Below are 24,703 nucleotides of genomic sequence, written 5' to 3'. Positions count from 1 at the left end.
TGCAGTGCTGTTGAAGGGGAAGTCTGTGGTTCACTGCCCCTGAGAAGGCTTAACAAGGCAGAGGAAGGATTCTTTCATGATGGATAGTAAAAACGGGCCACACCTCCTACAGCAGTGAGGAGCCTTCTGCATAGGAGGCAAGTTTGGGTTGGTTCTTAAAAGATTGTAGGACTCTATCAAGCACTCAGTGGATGAAAGGTTAAAAGAAAGACAAAACGAAACACGGGCAAAGACGTCGTAGAGTAAAAGGTATGGGTGCCTCAAGAGCTTAGAGATATTCAAGGAACTGTTCAAGGGGAGGGGGCAGGGGGAAAGATTGAAATGGGAGGTGCAGAAGTTGAGAAAGGTAAGTGAGGCCAGGCTACGTTGGGAGGACTTTGCCAGCTGAAGAATCTGGCCTTTGTCCTGTTGCTAAATTGCTTCAGTCGTGTCCGACTCTGTGTGAACCCATAGATGGCAGCCCATCAGGCTCCCCCATCCCTGGGATTCTCCAGGCAAGAACACTGGAGTGGGTTGCCATTTCCTTCTCTAATGCATGAAAGTGAAAAGTGAAAGTGAAGTCGTTCAGTCGTGTCTGACTCTTAGCGACCCCATGGACTGCAGCCTACCAGGCTCCTCCGTCCATGGGATTTTCCAGGCAAGAGTACTAGAGTGGGTTAAACCCATTGCTGATGGGTTTAAACAGTGGTGGTCATGACATCAGACCTATGCAGGGAGGAGAGGGAGTTGTTGCTGGGATAGTCTAGAAAATTCTGGAGAAGAAAGTTCTCTCTTGAGGGAGAAAGGAAGCAAGCACTTTCTTAGGTTCCTTGTGATGACTTGTAAATAACCAGGCTGGTAGCAAATACCACAGAACTCTCTGTTCCATTTTCTCTGAAAGCTGCTTGCAATGAATTAAGCTGATGTGCTCCAAATTCCCTCATTTTGGTTAAGTGCCTTATCCCCCATCCTCTCCATCTAGCCCATTGACAGGTCTCAATAAATGTTAAGCAATAATCATTACAGCTAAATGTTCAGGGTTGCTGAAGTCAGCACAGGATATTAGCTTCCAGGAATTCAAACGGTAGTAATCACTGCTAGCCCATATTATTTCTACTAAACCCAGGGCAGGAAAAGAAAAAATCCAGGGGAGAGAGATGATCCAAGTTCAAGCCAGTGGTGCAGTGGTATGATTTATAGTACCCAATTGCTTTACCACATTAGGTTTTCACATCAAGTATGGGAGCTCAGTGCAGAAATCTGCTGAGTTTCAACCCGCCTAAACTAACAATTTAAACCACTTAAGTGAACTCTCCCAACTGTAGTCTGGAAGTTTCAGTAGTCATTAAAAAAAAAAAAAAAAACTCAAATTGGGTTAAAAATATTTGCAAAAATAAAATCCATAAGGCAGAAATATTTTTCTTTGGGGGAGGATGGTGTAGTTTCTAAGAAAATCACATTGTAAATAATTTGGTAAGCATGCTATCAACTGGACTTTGAGATATAAAGATATAAAGAAATAAGGGAAGCCCTTATTTTGTGGGTTCAATCCCTGGGTCGGGAAGATCCCCTGGAGGAGGAAATAGCAACCCACTCCAGTATTCTTGCTCGGAAAATCCCATGGACAGAGGAGCCTGGCGGGCTACAGTCCATGGGGTTGCAGAGTCAGACATGACTTAGCGACTGAACCACTTCCACACCATTGTATATGTGAGCAGCCCGACTCTTCGTGACCCAGTGGACGGTAACCCACCAGGCTCCCCTGTCCATGGTATTGTCCCTGGCAAGGATACTGAAGTGGGTGGCCATCTCCTCCTCCAGGGGATCTTCCCAACCTAGGGACTGAACCCACATCTACCTGCATTGCAGGTGGATTGTTACCTCTGAGCCACCAGGAGGCTGTGTGGTAACTTCTTAGGAGATCTGGGTTAAAGTTATGAATATGTCACTCATTAGTTGTTAAGACTGAACAAGTTGTTTTAACTTTTCTAGGCTATGTACATTATAACTGGAAAGGCCTTCATGAAACAAAACGGCCCCAGACTGTGTATCCAGAGAGTAGGAAAATTGTAGCTCAGAGAGATGACATGTCTTGCCTTATCCATCAGGGCTCATTCAGGAAAATGGAGACCTCTTTAGGCCTCTGAAAGAGAGGCAATTTCATATGGAAATTTCGTTATACTGATGGTGGAAAAGCTGAGAAGCCAGATGACAAGGTTAAAGGACATCCAGAAATTAACCACAGAAGGAGGATGCAACCACTTCTAGTCTGGAGTATAAGAGAAAAAGCTGGTATTACCAAGGTCCAGAAGCTAGTGGGAGCCAGAACCACAAGTGAGGGGCTGTGTGGAGGAAGTAGGAGGAGTGAAACCCCTACTGGAAATTCCATAGGAAGCAGAGGGACATTGAGGAGAACTACACTGGTTTTCCTCTTTCTCCTGCTCGTACTCTTGCCAATGCCTCCTGGCACTTTAGCAAAAGTACCTGGAGGCAGCTTCCAGGGAGCCTGGGAGGGATAGTTTCCAGAGATACAGAATAGAGTTAGAAGTAAGAGATTAGATCTGAGAGCAAAAAGGCAGTTAAATGTCATCACCTATAGCTTGTGTCTAAGGCACTGGGCTTAGTGTAGGGCCTGGCACATAGTTTTAAAAAAAGCCCACAAATTTGTGTGTATTTGTATAGTACTATGTTAAAGTCACTATTTTAAGTATTATAAATGTATCAATTTATTTAACCTTACTATCAATTCACAACCCTAAAAGTTGGGTATTTTGTCCCATTTTTGACACGAGGAAACAAAGGTTTAGAGAGATTCATTAACAGCAAGTAAAAGAGAGCCAGGGCTTATTGACAAAACAACAACAAAAATGTGACTTTAAAAGACCTCTCGGGGAATTCCCTGGTGGTCCAGTGGTTAGGACTCAGGTCTTTGATTGCTATTGACCCGGGTTCAGTTCTTCTCTGGGGAACTAAGATCCTTTAAGCCATGTGGTAGCCAAAAAAAGAAAAAAAAAAAGAATTTTTCTCTTAACCACTGGATATACTGCCTCTTGATAAATTATAATAATAGACACTCAATAATCATTTAAAGAATGAGTGAAGACTAGGGTCCTTTCCATTTAAAACCCTTATGATTTTCATATGTAAATATGAGAAGAAAATCAATTTAAAGTGAGCTGTATAATCAACTTAGAAAAATCCATGTTCCTGAAAGTTCATTTATAGACTGAAGATTCTTGGGATATTTATCTTATCATGACTCAGTTACCTAGAACGGCTCCTAGTTATAATCAGCACTCAAAAACATTGGTTGAAAAAAATAAAAGCTTTGATCCAGGCACAGCTAATCATTTAACATTCCCTTGGAGAATTCTGCTAGTTCTTTTCTGCTTTCCTGCCCCTAGGGACTTTTCAAGTTACTTCACTGGAAAATTGAAATCAATCCTAAAACCAACTTTATTGAATTTTCTTTTATTTTACAAAATACGGAAAGTTTTAGATGGCACATGTGACAGAATCTATGAATTCTCTATTCAATATCTACTCCCTTATTTCTCTTAGAAATGAAAATCCAGTTTTGGAGGTAGAGTCATGTGATCAACTAAAACACAACAATTCCCAGTCTCCCTTGCAGATAGGCAGTCATGTGACCAAAGTTCTGGCCAATGAGATGGGAGCAGACTCTAGGACTTATGGTCAATAACTTATTACACTTGATCTTAGCCAAAAGGCCTAGAAGCGATGGGAGATAACTTATTAATGGGAGATAATTCAGTTTGGGGACATTCATTTTCCTCTCCCCTCTCTCCTTTCTCCTTCTCTTTCGCCAAAGGATGAAAGCCATAGGTTAAGTTGTAGAGAATACAAATGGAAGGATCATGGTTCACCAAGCACTGGGAACCATAACGTTCAACTTCTTTCATATGAGAGGAATAAACTTCTATGTTGCTTAAACCACTGTTACTTTGGGTTTCTGTTACAACAGATGAACGAATTCTAACTGATAAAGAAAAAACAGCCCCAGGCTGTCCTGGGAACAGAAAAAGAACAAGACTCAAAATTTAAAAAAAAAAAATAAATTTTTTTTTCCCTAAAAAGGAGATATTAGCCAGGACAGGACTAACTCCAGAAAGCAGGCTGAGTCAAGGCCCTGGAGGCCATCAAAGTGTTAAAAGACAGCAAACCAATATCTTTGCTTCCTTACCCCTCCATAGAACACAGGGAAACTACCCACACTCCAGTGCTCTGAGGAGGAAGTAAGACCTTGCGGGAAGTTCTTCTCAGGAAATAGCTGTCAGGTATTTATTCAAATAAATATATTTAAATACAAATGAATATGTATGAGAGAAGTCTTACGCTGCCTCACAGGTTTCAGACACCAGGCACGTGTAAATGAGTGAGGAGAGCCAGGCTCATGCTGCATATTAAATGGGAAGGAATAGTTCTTACCTCTAAAGATATATTGATCTCATCTAGTTCTTAAAATATACATACGCCCTCTTGGTCTTTCACTTTTCTACTTTTGAAAGAAGCATGGGTTCAAGAAACATATCATTTTCCCTCTTAACCCCACTATAAGAAAAGCAACAGAAACTTATTGTTAAAGAACAACAGACACTCCATGGACAGAGACTAGAGAGTGGTGTGGACTGGGCTAAACTGGGGACAGTGATGTCCAAGTGGTGTCCAGAGGGATACTGGTTACTCAGATCTAGCCAATTATTGCCAAAAGGTATTTGTGTTTAGTGTTGCTGGATTTTTCAATTTCTCAAGAGAAGCTAGAAATTTAAACTTTTATGTAAAAACTTCATGATTTTTAAATGTTAGTGATTAATTCACTTCATAACAAAATAAGCTGTTATAGTAATGACCTGATTTTGGCAGCTGTTCTGAAGCCTGCACTTTAGAACAATAGATCTTAGTCTCCACTGTACCTCAGAATCCCCTGTGGGTGATTTTAAAAAATATAAATAAAAGTTTTAGTGTGATATGTTTGTTTAAACAGGTGAAAAGTAGACACATATATATTGCTTGTATGTGTACAAAAATATAGATTCTTTAGTGTGATGTGCTTATTTATTTTAAATGTATATATATATATGTATATATACAAATACTTAAATATGTATAAAATACTTCCGGAAGGACAAGCAAAAAATTAATAACAGTTTGCTTTGGATGAGGGGCTACATAGCTGCAGGCAGACACAGGTAATCTGCCAGGTAATCAATCCTTTGATGTGTTTGGAGTCTTGATCCATAAATGTGTGATATGTTCCCTTTCTACTCATACACGTGGAAGGCATTACTCTTTTCCCTTCTGCCTCACCAAAATTTTGGTTCAGTGGGCCCAGAGTGGGCATTAAACACCTGATTTAAAAGCAAACAGTCACACAAACAAATCAACCCCTTGTAGGTGATATCGGCAAGGATCCCTGCTTAAGAATCCTTGCTGGTGGAAATAATAACATTCCTGCTCCAACCTGCCAGTCACCACACATATTTGGTGGGATGGGATAAGATGAGAAGGCACATGCTTCTACTTGATGACTGTCCTCAGGTTGGAAAAGCAGACTGTTTACATAGCCTGCTGCTGCTGCTGCTAAGTCGCTTCAGTTGTGTCCGACTCTGTGCGACCCCATGGACTGCAGCCTACCAGGCTTCTCCGTCCATGGGATTCTCCAGGCAAGAACACTGGAGTGGGTTGCCATTTCCTTCTCCTTACATAGCCTAGATACCCTGAATCCAGTGGACTAAAGGGAAGTCCTCCAAGCTATCTACTCTCCCTCCTCACTCAGGACTGTATGACATGTTTCTTGTACAGAATCTGTCAGGAATGAGGAAGGACATTACCTGATGAAGGATTATGTAGATGAGGAAGATGTGGGGGCCCTGATACTTCCTGGTGGCCAGATCTGCTGGTGAGCAACCTGTCTAGCAGCTTGTCAGATGAAGACATAGTCCAGGCTTTATAGAACACCGGGTGAGAATCACCTTTCCAAGGGTTATCTAGCAATGCCTGGCAGCCAGTTCTGTTATTCAACAAATCTTGCTCACTTCGGCTTTTCTGAGATCGTTGAGCCGCATGATGAGTACCAGAGCTCAGGCCAGCATGGGAAGTGGCCCCCTGGGAGGCTGTCAGGAAGTTATGGCCCAGGGTGATGGGTGGGAGGCTCTGTGTTCTGATTGGTGGAAGCCCTTTACGGGCCAGAGGCTTCTTTTCTGGCAAGTGATATTTTGAGTTTTCTGAGGTCCTCTTCTTAAAGTCAACCATAGCCACCTGCTCACCAGGCTGCTCTTGGCAGTTGGTATCCACGTTGCTGTCAAAGGTGGTGATGATGTCATCGACTTCCGAGGTGTGCTCCCCCCTGTGCCAGTCCCTGCTGGGGTCCTTCTGATAGGCCCTCTGCTCTTCCTTTCTGTTCTTGCAGAAGATTTGATTGAGCATGCCGAATCGTCCCTCCTTCTTCTGGGGCCTACTGTTCTGGGCAGGAAGGGGTCTAGGAGGCTCTGTTCTATAGGATATAAAACAAGGATGCTCTGTGAGAACAGGAAGTGGCGCAACAGCAGTCATCAAACAACATACCTCCCTCTATTCCATCTCCAGGAAGGAGATCATTCAAAGTCATTCAGCGCCCTCTCAAGTTAAAGGTGATGTGCAAAAGCTACTCACATGCCACCCCCTTCCTTGGCATGGTCAGTCTACTGTCCATAATTAGAATATTTCTTAGTTAGATTTTGCTTGTTCCCTCAGGAACTATCCTTTCAAAATTTGTTTTTGCCAGGGGATCAAGTAAGCTGAAAATACCAAATACCTTCAGGGGTTACTGTTTACTCACTTCTTAAGGCCAGTCAGTAGGAGCGCCAGCTTTAAGTCAAAGAAATAAAGGCCACATGTTGTGTTCAAGCTTTAGCTAGCAGCTGGGTGGAGGCTGCAGAGCTGGGGGAAGGGAGTCTGATTTTTTCAGGTGTTCTCTGTAAAGGCTCCCTGGAGATAAGGGCAGAGCTCTGACATTATCCACCTCAGGAAGCCTGCCCATTTTACAGTTTGTGTGTTATTTGTTTCCTGTTGAGTTTTTACTAAATTTCCTATTGAAAAACACTTAAAATAAAACATACTAAAAGAAGCCAAGGAGAGAAGCTTTTGTCTGGGCTTGGGCTGCAGAACAGGAAGTGTGTATGCCAGAATTTGGGCGTGGCAGCAGAAAAAAAGTGAGCAATGTCCAATGGGCAGGCAAATTCTGCAGGGGAAAAAGATCTGCAGCTGTCCGGCTGGCTCTTCTTGTGTGGAGTTTCCCTGAGGCACTATGCTGTTTTTTTTGCTTGGAAATTTCTGTATTATTCTCTTTTGAGGCCACAATTGATTAGTGCTTTCTGCGGTATGAGTTAATGATGAAACCGGACCTGTGTGCATGCCCTAAAAGCAATATTGCAACATTTCTCTTTGCAGTGAGATATTGTAACCTGTGGTTTGGAAAGTATCACTCCTCATTTTGGCCACATATAATGAAATTTTTTCTTTTTCCAGTAGGTCACACAGTGTATAATTGAATCTTTATTCCTGTGATGAATTTTTGTCTTCCTCCTTTCACCTTCCAAAAGGCTTTATGAAATATGAAACACAGATTCTGCACTCCTGACACTACCAGAGAGAGAACCCCAGATCTCTAGCATTCCTGCAAGTTTTCCCATATAGAATATGTCCCTGTGCTAACTAAAGTAAGTAAATGCTAATGCTACTTTAGCATCTTCTACAATCAATTTCCTTTTCCTAGTAAGGTTGTGATTTTGGCCAGTGGGTCTCAAAGTGTGGTCCATTGAACCCTGGAGGTGAGGTCTCTGACAGGCCTCATGAAGTTAAAACCATATTCATAATAATATCAAGATGTTGTCTTTTTCACTGGACTGCTTTTTACACCAAGCATGCAAGAGAGCAAATGGGCAAAACAATGGGCTCCTTGGCACAAATCAAGGTAGTACTAACAATGCTGCTGCTGCTGTCACTTCAGTCGTGTCCGACTCTGTGCGACCCCAGAGACGGTAGCCCACCAGGCTCCGCCATCCCTGGGATTCTCCAGGCAAGAACACTGGAGTGGGTTGCCATTTCCTTCTCCAATGCATCAAAGTGAAAAGTGAAAGTGAAGTCGCTCAGTCGTGTCCGACTCTTTGAGACCACATGGACTGCAGCCTACCAGGATCCTCGGCCCATGGGATTTGCCAGGCAAAAGTACTGGAGTGGGGTGCCATTGCCTTCTCCAGTAGTAACAATAGACTTTCATTAAAACAAAACTGCCACCTAATTTAATAATGCCCAGTAAAACTTACTCATTTTACTAAATATTGATTCTTGAGATGCTTTTTTTTTTTTCCTGGACAAAATAGAAAGTACTCATAAGCAATTCTGCTATATACTGGCATCACCGACTCAATGGACATGAGTCTGAGCAAACTCTGGGAGGTGGTGAACTACAGGGGAGCCTGGAGTGCTGCAGTGCATGGGTTCACAAAGAGCTGGACGTGACTGAGGGACTAAACAACAACTCTATACTAATACATGATGGATGTTGTGAGGTAAAATATTTGTGGAATTGTTTGAGCTGAACTAGATACTTTTTTCCCCCATGAACCATCATTTCAATGGCTTCTAGGCAAGCTATGGTTATTTGGAGTAGGGCATTTGATTTTTCAAAAATGAACAGAGTGAGTCTGTCATTTCAAGGTAAACAATTGACAGTAATTGTTGCCAATGACAAAAATCTAGCTTTCATGCAAAAATGAGAAATTTTGGAAAATTTGTATGCATACTTTGAGCTTGATAGCTTCCTGATACATAAAACCTTTTCTGATGAGATCAGTGGTGACATTAATAAATGTGATTTTTTTTCTAATGTTGTAAAATGAAATGTATTATTTAATGGAAGATCTTCATAACTAAGCAAACCAATGTTTTTCAAATGACCAATGCAAGATATAAAATCATGCATAGGTATAAGACACATTTAAGGTGCTAGAGAGATGAATGGATTTTAATGTAACAGAATTCAAAAAGTTCACGGATAAGGTGACAAAGTCCACACTGCAACTGATCTTTGGGAAACTATTAGATTGGTACAAAAATAATTGTGATTTCAGACCATAAATTTTAAGTCATTATAACTAGGCTCAAACCCATCATTATTAATCAAAATAACAACCATTAAAATCAACACATTTTTGCCAATGAGAAATAAGTTTGTTTATTCCTGTAGCATAAAAATCCATGCTTTGGGATTCTATGAACCGTTGGAAAGCATCTTCTGCCTCCTGCTGGCTGTGGAAGCATTTCCTCTAGGAAAAGTTGAGATGCTTGAAGTCGTAGTCGGTTGGCAAGAGGTCGGGTGTATACTGCAGATGAGGCTAAACTCTTGTAGCCCAATTCATTCAACTTTTGAAGCGGTGGTTGTGTGACATGTGGTTGGGCATTGTCATAGAGAAAAACTGGGCTCTTTCTGTTGATCAGTGTCGGCTGTAGGCATTGCCATTTTCAGTGAATCTCATTGATTTCCTGAGCGTACGTCTCAGATGTAATGGTTTTATTGGGATTCAGAAAGCTGTCGTGGATCACTAGAGCAGCAGACCACCAAACAGTGACCATGACCCTTTTTTAGTGCATATTTGGGTTTGGGAAGCTGGGATTTCTTTGGAAGGAATGATGCTAAAGCTGAAACTCCAGTATTTTGGCCACCTCACGCGAAGAGTTGACTCATTGGAAAAGACTCTGATGCTGGGAGGGATTGGGGGCAAGAGGAGAAGGGGACGACAGAGGATGAGATGGCTGGATGGCATCACTGACTTGATGGACGTGAGTCTGAGTGAACTCCGGGAGTTGGTGATGGACAGGGAGGCCTGGCATGCTGCGATTCATGGGGTCGCAAAGAGTTGGACATGACTGAGTGACTGATCTGATCTTGGAGCTTCTTCTTGGTCCAACCACTGAGCTGGTCACCACTGGTTGTCATCTGAAATGCACTTTTCTTGCATGTCATAATCTGATCAAGAAATGGTTTCTTGCTGTTGCATAGAATAAAAGAAGATGACACTTCAAGATGACAATTTTTTTTTTTTTAATTTCCTGTCAGCTCATGAGGCATCCAATTATCAAGCTTTTTCACCTTTCCAATTTGCTTCAAATGCCAAATAGCCGTAGAATGGTCAATATTGAATTCTTTGTAACCTCTCATGTAGTTGTAGGATCAGTTTTGATGATGGCTCTCAGTTGCTCATTGTCAACTTCTGATGGTCGACCACTGTGTTCCTTATCTTCAAGGCTCTCATCTCCTTTGCAAAACTTCTTGAACCGCCACTGCACTATACATTCATTAGCTGTTCCTAGCCCAAATGTGTTGTTGATGTTGCAAGTTGTTTCTGCTTCTTTGCAACCCATTTTTAACTCGAATAAAAAAATCGTTCGAATTTGCTTTTTGTCTAACAACGTTTCTATAGTCAAAATAAATATAAAAGAAACAGCAAATAATAAGTCATTAGAAAAAAGACATAAAGTGAGAAATGCACATTAAAATGTTGTATAACATAACCACATTTATTTAAGAATGTATCCCAATATCAAATGGCAAAGTTCAACAGTGTAAAACTGCAATTACTTTTGTACCAACCTAATACTACTTGTCAAGTTTTGGTGTACTATCCGAGGAAAAGTATCCATAGTTATCTGAAAAGTCTATTGAAATACACCTCCCTTTTTTACCTATGTGTCTATGTGAGGCCAGATTATTTTCATACCCTTTAGTCAAAACAGTCATGTTGCAATAGATTGAATGCAGACGCAGATGTGGGAATCCCGCTGTATTCTACTAAACTTCTATAAAGTTATCAAGGAGACTTGAAGAGCAAAGTAAAATAAAGCTGCTCTTTTCATTACACTTTTTCTGGTTGGTTTTGAAGAATAGTTTATTTTTAAGTAAAAATATGGTATTAATCTTAACTTATAATGGATTATTATCACTTTAAATTACTAACTAAATATTTTATCAAAAGTGTCTCAGTTTTAGTTTCATGCCATAAATATTGATAGGTGTAACTCACATAAACAAAAGCTTTTTTGGGTCCTCCATAATTTTTGAGTATAAACGGGTCCTGAGAACAAGGAGTTGGAGAAATGCTGATTTAGGCAAAAGAGCAATTAGCATATTGCTTAAATGGATGTGGAAAGGGAGAAAACAGAAGAGATTAGAGTTCAGTAAATGTTAGGCTGATACATTCAGGCTTACTACTACCATTTTGCTCCACGGATTCAACGACATATCATTGTTAGATGATGGTGTCAACTGAAAAAACATGCACAACATGAGAGTTGTGAGTCACTATTTATTTGGGGGAAAATGAGGATTATAGCCCAAGAGACATCATTTCTGATCACTCTGAGAAACTGCTCAGAGTGGTGAGCAGAGGTGGCTGGGAGGGTTTTGGTGAAGGGGAAGTACATGCAATCAAGCACATACTTTTTGCAGGAGCTTACTACCAGACCACCTGACCTGCCTCTTGAGAAACCTATACACAGGTCAGGAAGCAACAGTTAGAACTGGACATGGAACAACAGACTGGTTCCAAATAGGAAAAGGAGTACATCAAGGCTGTATATTGTCACCCTGCTTATTTAACTTACATGCAGAGTATATCATGAGAAACTCTGGGCTGGAAGAAGCACAAGCTGGAATCAAGATTGCCAGGAGAAATATCAATAACCTCAGATATGCAGATGACACCACCCTTATGGTAGGAAGTGAAGAGGAACTAAAAAGCCTCTTGATGAAAGTGAAAGTGGAGAGTGAAAAAGTTGGCTTAAAGCTCAACATTCAGAAAACAAAGATCATGGCATCCGGTCCCACCACTTCATGGCAAATAGATGGGGAAACAGTGGAAAATTTTACTTTTGGGGGCTCCAAAATCACTGCAGATGGTGACTGCAGCCATGAAATTAAAAGACGCTTACTCCTTGGAAGGAAAGTTATGACCAACTTAGACAGCATAATAAAAAGCAGAGACATTACTTTGCCAACAAAGGTCCGTCTAGTCAAGGCTATGGTTTTTCCTGTGGTCATGTATGGATGTGAGAGTTGGACTGTGAAGAAGGCCAAAGAATTGATGCTTTTGAACTGTGGTGTTGGAGAAGACTCTTGAGAGTCCCTTGGACTGCAAGGAGATCCAACCAGTCCATTCTGAAGATCAGCCCTGGGATTTCTTTGGAAGGAATGATGCTGAAGCTGAAACTCCAGTACTTTGGCCACCTCATGCAAAGAGTTGACTCATTGGAAAAGACCCTGATGCTGGGAGGGATTGGGGGCAGGAGGAGAAGGGGACGACAGAGGATGAGATGGCTGGATGGCATCACCGACTCGATGGATGTGAGTTTGAGTGAACTCCGGGAGATGGTGATGGACAGGGAGGCCTGGCATGCTGCGATTCATGGGGTCACAGAGAGTCAGACGTGACGGAGGAACTGAACTGAACTGGTAGTCATGAGGAACAGTTGTCACCATGAAAGATTTTTGTGCTTTTCTAGATACAAAGAGATGCAAGAATTGGGCTCATAAAATTGGTTCTTGAAAACATCTAACTATCTAGAGACCTGTTCTGTCAGTTATTCTAGAGCACAGAGAGCTTCATTTCTGCTCTCCACCTTGAGCGCCTTTCAGTGGGGGGGGGGGGGGGTGTTGAAAGTCAGCAGCTGCAGCAGCACACTGTTTAATCCTTGTAGAGGTAGATGGCAAGTACCAATTTGTAGTTGGCAATGTCAAACACAATTATTAAGTTATAGATCGTTTTGTGCTGGTTTTGGCAGTTTAGACAATTGCATCCAATTTTATAAATCTTTGAGACGAAGGAAAAAATGAGTGCCTCCTGGTGCGCTCACCTGCTCTCTTGGGAGAGGAGCTTGACACAGTCCGTGTGGCCGCAGTACAGGGCATAGGCCAGGGGCGTGCTCTCATTGATGTCTCGCAGGTTGCTGTCCATTCCCAGCTCCAGCAGTGACTGCACACAGTCTGCTTTCCCTGCAGCTGCAGCCCAGTGCAGAGGTGTCCTGGGGGACCACAGGGGGACAGCACAAGTGTCTGAGTACATGAATGATACAGATGACCTAGCTGACAACAGCTCCTGCTCAAAGTTGGGTCCTGGCAGGACAGACTTGTTGCTACTTACAGTGTGGAAATGGTATGCACTAAATGGGGTTTCAGGGTGATGGTGTATGTGTGCAGAGGCCTCTCCTCTAATTCCGATACTCTGCGGCCTTTCCCCTTCTTTGGTCTTTCTGCGAATTTCCTCAAAAAGGAAGTAGTGGGTCAAAGGATATGAACAATTTGAAGGCTCTTTATACATAGTGCCAGGATTGCCTTCCAAGAAAACTGACTCAATTTTTCCTCCTACCAGCTGCATTCCTACTCCTTCCTAATATGAAGTGTTATCAACATCTTTAAAAATCTTTGCCAACTTGGTAGGCAAAATTAGTACTTCAGTGTTGTTTGAATCTGCATTTCTTTAAATAACATGAGGAAGAACCTTGGAAATACATTTTATTTGACATTTTAGTTTCTTCATTGAAATGAGCCTTAATGCCCTATGTCCATTTTCTATTAGGTTGTTAGCTTTTCTTACTAACTCATATAAGCTTTTAAAATATTTAAGGTATTGGGTTTTTTCTACTTAGGTTTATGAAAACATTTCCTCTAATTTGTTACTTAGCTTTTAATTTTTTTTAGTGGTTTTCCATAAAAATTTTAAGAAATTACCACATTTATTTACCTCTTCATTTTTTATTTGTTTCATGCTTTTATATTTTAGAAAGTTCTTCATTAGCCAGAAGGTAGATACATACTCACCAGTGTTTAAACTTTTGATAAGTGGCAAAACCATCATTTTCTTAAAAAAAAAAAAAAAGCCAGAGACTGGGAGAAAATATTTGCAAATTACACATCCAACAAAGAGAGTATGTAAAGTATTTAAAAACTGAACAATAAAAAAATATATATACACATCGATTTTAAAAACTAGCAAAAGATTGAAGACTTTATCAAAGAAAGTGTGTAATTGGTAAACAAGCACATGAAAAGATGCTCAGTAACATTTTTCATTCAGAGAAATGCAAATTAAAACTACATGGGATACCACTACATACTTATTTAAATGGCTAAATTAAAAAAAAAAAAAAGGCTTTCTATATGTGTATAACTGAGTCACTTTGCTGATAGCGGAGATGGACACAACATTGTAAATCAACTATACTTCAATGAAAAAAAAAAGTTAAAAAAAAAACAAAACCTGGCAATACATGTATGGATGAAGATTCAGGGCAACTGGAACTTTTATACATTTTTTAGAAGCAGCCACACCAGAAAATAGTTTGTCAGTTCCTTCTAAAGTTAAGCATACTTACCATATGGCCAAGCAATCTCATGTCTATATCTATAGCTAGAGAAATGAAAACTGACATTTACACAAAAACTTGTACACAAATGTTTATAGCTGTACTGTTTGTAACCATCCAGAAGTATAAACAAGCCAATATTCTTCAATGGGTGGATAGACAAACTACAATTTATCCACAAAACGGAATACTACTCAGCAGTAAAAAGAATAGCCTACTGGTATATGGAACATAGATATATCTCAAGTGCATTCTACCAGGTGAAATAAAGCAATCTCAAAAGATTACATATTGTATATTTCCATTTGCATGACATTCTGGAAAAGGCAAAACCCAAAAGAGAGAACTAATCCATGGCTGCCAGAGCTTGGAGATGGGGGAAGCCTTGACTATAGAAGGACAATCTGAGTTGGTGTTGGAATTGATGGCATTGTTTTGGATCTGCCTTGTGGTGATTGCATGAATCTATGTATGTGTTAAAATTCATAGAACTATACATCCAGAAAAAGTAAATTTACTGAATGTAAATAAATAGGAAACTAATATTTTATTCTAGATTTATTTGGATTTAAACAAAACTGCACATGTATCTGAATGTGTATTCTGATATGTGTGGTGAGGTGTGGAGCCAATCTGACCATTTTTCCAGTTACATAGCCAGCTTTTCTCAACACCATTTATTAATGCAGTGGGATCAAATTTTAAGATCCTGAACTGTATACATACTTTTCTACCTGTCCCCTTTCCTCCATATAAGGATATGGTTGACTTTATGCCCAACTTGAAGGGAGGGATATAGCAGGGTAGATAAGAGAAATAGTGTCTTCCTGTTTCCAAAAGCCAAGCCCAGAACTGAGAGCAGATGTGGAGCAAAACAGTTCCCCAGCTGTAGAAAGAACTATCAAGGCAAATGGGACAAGAAGGTGATAAGAGCATAAAGGACCACTGGACTCAAGAACAAAGGGGACCTGAACCTTGCTTCTTTGGCAGAGATGCTGGGAAGTAGGTGGTTGGGGATGTCTGTGTGGTGTGTCTGGACAGTGGGACCCTGGGGGGCTAAAGCGGGGAATGGTGATAGATGACATTCCTGTGAATGGGGTTTCCCATGAAGAGAAGGGCTATTCTTCCTGTCAGTCAGTCTGGGAGAGGATCAATCCTGGGGCAGGAAAAGAAGGCATGGGAGGCCTCTCCTTGGCTTCATTCTGGGGCTTGACCCCTGGCAGATGACCACCCCTGGAGAGCCAAGAAGTCTCTCAGACATGGAGGCAGTCTGTGGGTGAGACAGAGAAGGACTCAGTTGGGTCTATCTGTCTGAAGGGGCTCAGGACTTAGTACTGGGAGTGTAGCCATGTTCACTTTTCACTTTCATGCATTGGAGAAGGAAATGGCAACCCACTCCAGTGTTCTTGCCTGGAGAATCCCAGAAACAGAGGAGCCTGGTAGGAGGCCGTCTATGGGGTCGCACAAAGTCGGATATGACTGAAGCGACTCAGCAGCAGCAGCAGCAGCCATGTCCACAGTATGACCAGAGTCCCCATGGGTGACTGTGTCCTTGTCAGCTGCAGTCCATGTCCTTGTCAATCAAGCATCCTCCTCATGTTATGATATGGACAGCAATTTGAGGACACTTAATATAGGACCATGTATTTTTTCAACATTGTCATCAATTGCACTGCCTATTTGAGCTTGTACAAGATATGATTCATTCCATTCTATTTGAGAGGTCTCCAGACAATATTTATTATGAAACAAGATGAGGCACCAGCCATATTATACCCTCCTGATTAGAGAATATATTGCCAATGAATTCAATAGATGGAGGGTTGAACATCAATGCAGTCAGGTTTATCAACACGTGACAATTCTCTTTGGCACATTGTGAAATACTCCTTTATGACAATTGCTGAGTGACTGTACTAATGGTCCCATAACTTCATGGCAAATAGAAGGGGAAACAATTTAAACAGTGAAATACTTTATTTTGGGGGGGCTCCAAAATCACTGCAGATGGTGACTGCAGTCATGAAATTAAAAGATGCTTTCTCCTTGGAAGAAAAGCTATCACCAATCTAGACAGCATATTAAAAAGCAGAAACATTACTTTGCCAACAAAGGTCCATCTAGTCAAAGTTATGGTTTTTCCAGTAGTCATGTATGGATGTGAGAGCTGGACTATGAAGAAAGCTGAGCACTGAAGAATTGATGCTTTTGAACTGTGGTGTTGCAGAAGACTCTTGAGAGTTTCTTGGACTGCAAGGAAATCCAACCAGTCAATCCTAAAGGAAATCAGTCCTGAATATTCATTGGAAGGACTGATGCTGAAGCTGAAACTCCAGTACTTTGGCTACCTGATGAGAAGTGATTCATTGGAAAAGTCCCTGTTGCTGGGAAAGATTGAAGGCAGGAGAAGGGGATGACAAAGGATGAGATGGTTGGATGGTATCATTGAGTCTATGGACAAGAGTTTGAGCAAGCTCTGGGAGGTGGTGATGGACAGGGAAGCCTGGCGTGCTGCAGTCCATGGTGTTGCAAAGAGTCGGACACGACTGAGTGACTGAACTGAACTGAAGAGTGACTATTAATTTCTCTTGAGGCAGGAGGTAGATGGTCCCCAGGGTAAAGTTTAGAGAGTCATTCCCTGTGGACAGAAACTACAAACTATCAATATCAGGACAGCAGAGAGAGGAGGCTGGGCCCTGCCCACACAGAAGATAAGAGCCCACATATTTCTCATTTTTTGAAGTCAGGAGACCTCCCAACTGCACATGCAAAGAAAGGCTTCTTGGAGGTCAAAACAGGAGTGATGCTGATGCCACCCACCCATAGACCTCTTTCATCTTGGCTAAGAGATGTGTGTGTGCACATGGGAGGATCCTGAGATGTAACAGATATGAACTCTGAACCAGGCAAATTAAAATGATTGGCCAAGGAAACCTGGAGGAAATGCCCCATATAAGTAACGTGAACTGCCCTGAGGGTGCAATTCTTCCTCTGAGTCCGCCTGTGTGTCTATCCTCATATACTGTACTCTTTTTCCTCCTAATAAATACTTTACCTATTCCACTACTTTCTATCTTTGTGGGAATTATTTTTCTGCACGTTGAAGGGCCAGGGCCTTGTCCCTGATCTTTGGTCTAGTGGCTAGGATTCAGCTCTCTCACTGCTGCAACCCAACCTCAATCTCTAGCCAGGAACTGAAGCCCTGCTTCAAGCGAGGCAGGCTGAGGCAACCTGAGATCATTCAGAACATCAGCATGGAAGAAGAGGTCCAGAAGGACTCAGGGAAAAAATTATTTTGCAGAAACAAGAGAAGCATAGATAACTTCTAACTAATACACATAAAGCCTTTGCGGGCAATATGTAGTATCCAGTTTCAAGTTATGAAGCTGCAGTCCCTTTCTTATCTCTATGCTTCAGCAGATTGGACTCAGTTATCACAGTAAGGAGCTGGAGAACCAGGGCCCATGATTCAGAAGAAATTCATCAGAGACAAGCAGTGGGCTGAGGAGGCAGTCTCTGAATGACAGGAGATGATAGGTACAAGAATGCAGTGTTGGTAAGGTGTCAGAAGCCAAGGAACCACTTATGGAAAATGCAAACATTCCCTAGATAATTCCCATAAGTATGTAGGGAGGAGAGTTTGATTAAAGACTCTCCTTCCTGAAGATAAATGACTTGGATGCTAAAGGAAAGCATGACTTCATAGACTGGTGAAATTTGGGCCCTTTAAGCTATACAAGCTATTTATGAGTTATGTGTTCTGTACCATCAATCTTAGGCTAGGACCAACATGTTTTAAAATGTCATAGATTTATGATGTGTTTTAATAATTTAGGAGGACTAGTTCCCTCATATTTTCCCTCATCCTCTTTTTTTTTTTATTTTTTAAAATCATTGCCTTATTTTTCTTCCCTTTTCTCAAAAACTTTCTATCTGGAAAAAAAAGACGGGAAGTGAAGCCACAATTGTTGCAAATGCTTCAATACTTAAACCTATGAAAATTTTGAAAAATTCTCTACCGACACAAGCTTACAGTGTCAATGTGAAGGCAGAGCTATCCAGTGCAGGATGCAGAAACTGAAACAAAATGCAGAGCAGGCTGAGCTGAGCTCCGGAGCAGAAACTAGACCCGTCTTGAGATTTTACTTCACTTTGAACCCTTGTAGGGCCCCATCTTTTGCACTTTCTTACTCTCTTTGGATATACTTTCTTCCCTGAGACTGGGGGAACTAAATTTTCTCTCCTAAGCATGGGAGAAATATCAATAACCACAGATAAGCAGATAATACCACCCTTATGGCAGACAGTGAAGAACTAAAGAGCCTCTTGATGAAAGTGAAAGAGGAGAGTGAAAAAGTTGGCTTAAAGCTCAACATTCAGAAAACAAAGATCATGGCATCCAGTCCCATCACTTCAGGGCAAATTGATAGGGAAACAGTGGAAACAATGGCTGACTTTATTTTTTTGGGCTCCAAAATCCCTGCAGATGGTGACTGCAGCCATGAAATTAAAAGACACTTACTCCTTGGAAGGAAAGTTATGACCAATTTAAACAGCGTATTAAAAAGCAGAGACATTACTTTGCCAACAAAGGTCCGTCTAGTCAAGGCTATGGTTTTTCAATGGTCATGTATAGATGTGAAAGTTGGACTGTAAAGAAAGCTGAGCACTGAACAATTGATGCTTTTGAACTGTGGTGTTGGAGAAGACTCTTGAGAGTCCCTGGGACTGCAAGGAAATCCAACCAGTCCATCCTAAAGGAGATCAGTCCTGGGTGTTCATTGGAAGGACTGATGTTGAAGCTCAAACTCCAATACTTTGGCCACCTGATGCAAAGAGCCGACTCATTTGAAAAGACCCTGATGCTGGGAAAGATTGAGGGCAGGTGGAGAAGGGGACGACAGAGGATGAGATGGTTGGATGGCATCACCGACTCAATGGACATGAGTTTGAGTAAACTCTGGGAGTTGGCGATGGACAGGGAGGCTTGGTGTGCTGTGCTCCATGAGGTCACAAAGAGTCGGACACGACTGAGCAACTAAACTGAACTGAACTGAAGCATGTGATAATTCAAGTGGGAAACACTGTATTAGAGCTGCTTCTAGAAGTATTTTGAAGTAGGCAAACTTTTTTCTAGCCCTCTTTTCCTAAATGTGTTCTTTAAAAATGTATATATTTTTCTACTTTTATTTATTTGGCCACATGGCATGTATTCCTTGACCAAAGTTCAACCCACCACCCCCTGCATTGGAAACAAGGTATCCTAACCACCGGACCACCAGGAAAGTCCCCCCGCTGCTGCGGCTGCTGCTAAGTCGCTTCAGTCGTGTCCGACTCTGTGCAACCCCATAGACGGCAGCCCACCAGGCTCCCCCATCCCTGGGATTCTCCAGGCAAGAACCCTGGAGTGGGTTGCCATTTCCCCCTCTAATGCATGAAAGTGAAAAGTGACGTTGCTCAGTCGTGTCCAACTGTTAGCAACCTCATGGACTGCAGCCCACCAGGCTACTCCACCCATGGGATTTTCCAGGCAAGAGTACTGGAGTGGGGTGCCAGTGCCTTACATGTGTTTTTTTCTTCTCTTTTTGGATCATTCACCTTTTCTCTTCATGTAACAAAATCCTTCTACTTTTGTACCTGCTCAAGTTCAATATCTACTCTTCAGAAAAGGTCTACTTTCAATGATTTATATATTAATTTTAATTAAAGTCATCCTGTTAACTGTCTCCAGCTTCTGAGACTTACATGGAACCCAAGATTTCTTTCTCCTGTGTGATAAGGGTTTCAGGTATCAGGAAGTAGTAGGAAGTGCTTCTTGGGGAATCTAAAATCATGGAAGTAGGTGGCTAAATTGCACTTCAATAGAAAAAGGTTTAAAAAAAACTATATATAAGGTACAAGCCTTATACTTGTTTTCAACAGTCTTATTTGTTTTTATATTATTCTTATATTTTCATTGAGTCTATGCCTAACTGAAGCAAAGGTTAGATAAGCATTGTAATTGAAAAATTCTAATAGTTGATTATGGATGAAGGGCCAGTAGGTGAAAAGCTCTACATTTAAAAGACAAGGGTACAAGTTTTCTTTGAGTTACACAAGGCTATGATCCATGTGATCATTTTGGTTAGTTTTCTGTGATTGGGTTTTCATTTTGGAGGCCATGGGATTGTTGTTCTCACTTCTTCTGTCAGCATATTAAAAAGCAAAGACATCACTTTGCCATCAAAGGTCTGTCTAGTCAAAACCCGTAGTCATGTATGGATGTGAGAGTTGGACCATCAAGAAGTCTGAGCATCAAAGAATTGATACTTTACAACTGTGGTGCTGGAAAAGACTCTTAAGAGTCCCTTGGACAGAAAGGAGATCAAACCAGACAATCCTAAAGGAAATTAACTCTGAATACTCAGTGGAAGGACTGAGGCTGAGGCTGAAGCTCTAACACTTTGGCCACCAGATGCGAAGAGCCACCTCAGTGGAAAAGACCATGATGCTGGGAAAAATTGAGGGCAGGAAGAGAAGGGGACAACAGAGGATGAGATGGCTGAATAGCATCACCAACACAATGGACATAAATTTGAGAAAACTGTGGGAAATACTGAAGGACAGAGAAGCCTGGCGTGCTGAAGTCCATGGGGTCGCAAAGAGCTGGACTCAGATTGAACAACAAGTTTTCACTTAGTTGCTAATTACCTCTTAGGCAAGTCTCTTCACCTTTCTGGACTCAGCTTCCTTATCTATGTAAATACATCTTTAATGACTAAAGAAAACCAAAACAGAACCCTGGTAAGGTCATGTCTAGTTCCGAACACAAAGCCTCTATTGTGCTCTTCTCTGGATAGCAAGAGCTTGTTGATTTTATGACATAATCCAGGAATGAAGGAAAAAAATAAGACTTACTGTTAAGAACAAAAAGTGCATATAGCAGGAAGCTGATATACAGAAAGCCTTCTGAGAACAGTTAGCAAAAAGTGGAAAGTCTGACAATACAGTCACAGCGTTTCTCTTCATAACAATGGTTTTTCCTGTCCTGACTAATATAGAGCAGTTTTTATTGTCACAAGCCCAGGTATAAATATTAATATTACTGGCAGTAAGGACACAGTCATATAAGATAACTCCTTAAACATCTTTGTTTTGAGATTAAAATTTGGAAAAGGTGACAGCGTGGCCACGGATACCTGTCGTCCACATCCAGAGCCTGCAGGTTGCACTCAGGGACTCTTGCCAGCTCATTGATAATGTCGCAGAAACCTGCTGCTGCGGCGATGTGCACGCATGTCTTGCCACTCTCATCGTCGTAGTTGATTATGGATGGACCCTGGTGATGGCTCAGAATGATGGAACACAGAATTCTATTTCCACTCTGGAAAAACAGAGTCAAAAAAAGCTCATTATGTATGATCCAGTGCTCTTCCCTGTCTATGCAAATTAAGATAAAAATTCAAAGCAAAAAAAAAAAAAAAATTCAAAACTAACACACACTAAAATAAAATGCATTTTATTAAACCCACCAACTTGTCTCAAGTCCCGGCAGGAGTTTTTGTCTCCTGTAAGAGCTAAGTTGTCTTCCATAATTAGTGAACTAAGGAGGACTTAAGGTATGTGGGTGCTTAGTCCGGTCTGACTCTTTGGATCCTATGGATCCAAATGGCTCCTCTGTCCATGGGATTCTCCAGGCAAGAATACTTGAGTGGGTTGCCATTTCCTCCTCCAGGGGGTCTTCCCCACCCAGGGATCGAACCAGTGTCTCCTGAGTCTCCTGCACTGGCAGGCAGATTCTTTACCATTGATCACCCAGGAAGTCCAGGGAGGAACGTCTACAAGCAATAAATGCTGCAGAGGGTGTGGAGAAAAGGGAACCCTCTTACACTGTTGGTGGGAATGCAAACTAGTACAGCCACTATGGAGAACAGTGTGGAGATTCCTTAAAAAACTGGAAATAGAACTGCCATACGACCCAGCAATCCCACTGCTGGGCATACACACCGAGGAAACCAGAATTGAAAGAGATACATGTACCCCAATGTTCATTGCAGCACTGTTTATAATAGCCAGGACATGGAGGCAACATAGATGTCCATCAGCAGACAATGGATAAGAAAGCTGAGGTACATATACACAATGGAGTATTACTCAGCCATTAAAAAGAATACATTTGAATCCGTTCTAATGAGGTGGATGAAACTGGAGCCTATTATACAGAGTGAAGTAAGCCAGAAAGAAAAACACCAATACAGTATACTAACGAATATATATGGAATTTAGAAAGATGGTAACGACAACCCTGTATGCGAGACAGCAAAAGAGACACAGATGTATAGAACAGTATTTTGGACTCTGTGGGAGAGGGCGAGGGTGGGATGATTTGGGAGAATGGCATTGAAACATGTATATTATCATATGTGAAACAAATCACCAGTCCAGGTTCGATGCATGATACAGGATGGTCGGGGCTGGTGCACTGGGATGACCCAGAGGGATGGGATGGGGAGGGAGGTGGGAGGGGGGTTCAGGATGGGGAACACATGTACACCTGTGGCAGATTCATGTTGATGTATGGCAAAACCAATACAATATTGTAAAGTAATTAGCCTCCAATTAAAATAAATAAATTTATATTAAAAAAAATAAATGTGTGTAATTGACTGACATCAGAGCTAGCATGATGGGTGGGCTACCTAGATAACTTCCTCATTAAATATATGCTTCTTGTATCCTGCTTACTGTAGAGGTTGACCCCTGAGAAGCTGGCAGAATTAATTTTAATATTAACAAAATGACAATGATGAATACTGACTAGTGGCATAATGATGACCAAAATGATCTGGTAATAGTCAAATTGCTAGAAGTTGCATGTAATTTAATTGTCAAAAATCTTTTTTAAACAGAAGTGGGTCATAATTTAGTAGCTAATCAATAAAGAAATAAAACAAGTATGAAAAGGAAAGAGCTTCAGGAAACCATTTAAATCGGATCCCTCTTTCTGTGTAGATCTATAAGTTTTTATCTTATCTTTGGAATGAGATTGCTCTATAGTTTTTTTAGCAACCTGTCCCAACCTTAAAAATCACCAGCTCTTCCAGGAGAGTGTCCTATATCTCTTTAGCTTGAATAAGCAAGTAAGTAAATATTGTGCATGTTATTTTTCACTGGACTGAAAAATACAAAAAAGCACTACATAAGCGCTTCCCAGGTGGTTCTAGTGGTAAAGAAACTGCTTGCTGATTCAGGAGATGCAGGAGACTAAGATTCAATCCCTGGGTTGGGAAGATCCTGGGCACGGCAACCCACTCCAGTCTTCTTGCCTGGAGAATCTTACGGACAAAGGAGCCTGGCAGGCCACATAGTCCATGGGATCACAAAGAGTTGGACATGACTGAAGCAGCTTAGCATGCCTGCACTACATAAGCATTTGCAATTTAAGATAACAATAAATCCTCAAAGGCCAATAAAATAGTCATTCTGTCTCACACTGTGGAAAGGTCTTATCTTTCAGTTTTCTACTGATATTTGAGTAAATATTATAATAATAATAATTCATCTGCATTTTCTCAATGAATCCACAGACACCCTGAATCTCTAGGCGGCAGGTCTTATGGGTAGAATGGAGGTTCCTAGGAGGCATGCTGCTGCTGCTGCTAGGTCGCTTCAGTCGTGTCCAACTCTGTGCTACCCCATAGACGGCAGCCCACCAGGCTCCGCAGTCTCTGGGATTCTCCAGGCAAGAAAATGGGTTGCCATTTCCCTCTCCAATACATGAAAGTGAAAAGTGAAAGTGAAGTTGCTCAGTCATGTCCCACTCTTCGAGACCGCATCGACTACAGCCTACCAAGCTCCTCCGTCCATGGGATTTTCCATGCAAGAGTAGTGGGGTGGGGTGCCATTGCCTTCTCCCCTAGGAGGCATGAGGAGCAGTTTAAAGAAATGGGAGAGGTAAGCTGTAGTTCTGGGGGCCAGGAGCCAGGTCACATGCCAGACTCAGGGTCCCTGGGCTGAAAGGGAGTACTGAACTTTTTAAAAGCTGCAATTCTAATACACTCCAAATGCTGTTCAACAGCCATCTCATAATAAATTTTCCAAGTATGTAACATTTATTTTGGCATTCTTCCCACTTGATTATTTGACCCCAGGGTTGTGTTTTAGAACCTCTGAGTCAGTTTGCACAATTCCGTGGAACAGAACCCATTCATTTTGGCTTTTCCTCTTCCTTTCCCTCCCCTCTCCCTGTTTGCACCAAGAACTCTCCGGATATCCTGTGACTCAGCATGGCTTCTCAGAGAACCACTACACAGTGAACCCTGGAGTG

General features: G+C 41.5%; 1 protein-coding gene across 5 annotated transcripts in view; it reads right to left on the bottom strand.

The window, feature by feature from the left end:
* Nucleotides 1-24,703, bottom strand: part of ANKRD55 (ankyrin repeat domain 55) — a 110,191-nt gene that overhangs the window by 7,914 nt on the left and 77,574 nt on the right. For 4 of the 5 annotated variants that reach the window (XM_061393491.1, XM_061393490.1, XM_061393493.1 and 1 more), the window contains 3 exons: nt 21,576-21,760; nt 12,889-13,056; nt 5,832-6,493 (listed from right to left, as the gene is read on the bottom strand). In XM_061393491.1, the coding sequence (XP_061249475.1) occupies nt 5,832-6,493; nt 12,889-13,056; nt 21,576-21,760 (1,015 nt within the window). The remainder of the gene's footprint in view (nt 1-5,831; nt 6,494-12,888; nt 13,057-21,575; nt 21,761-24,703) is intronic. The other variant, XM_061393494.1, reaches the window with a different exon arrangement.

The sequence above is a fragment of the Bos javanicus genome, chromosome 20 (genome assembly GCF_032452875.1).
Source record: "Bos javanicus breed banteng chromosome 20, ARS-OSU_banteng_1.0, whole genome shotgun sequence".
Lineage (NCBI taxonomy): Eukaryota > Metazoa > Chordata > Mammalia > Artiodactyla > Bovidae > Bos > Bos javanicus.
The sequence above is the reverse complement of the archived record's forward strand: the minus strand, read 5'-3'. Positions and strand labels throughout refer to the sequence as shown.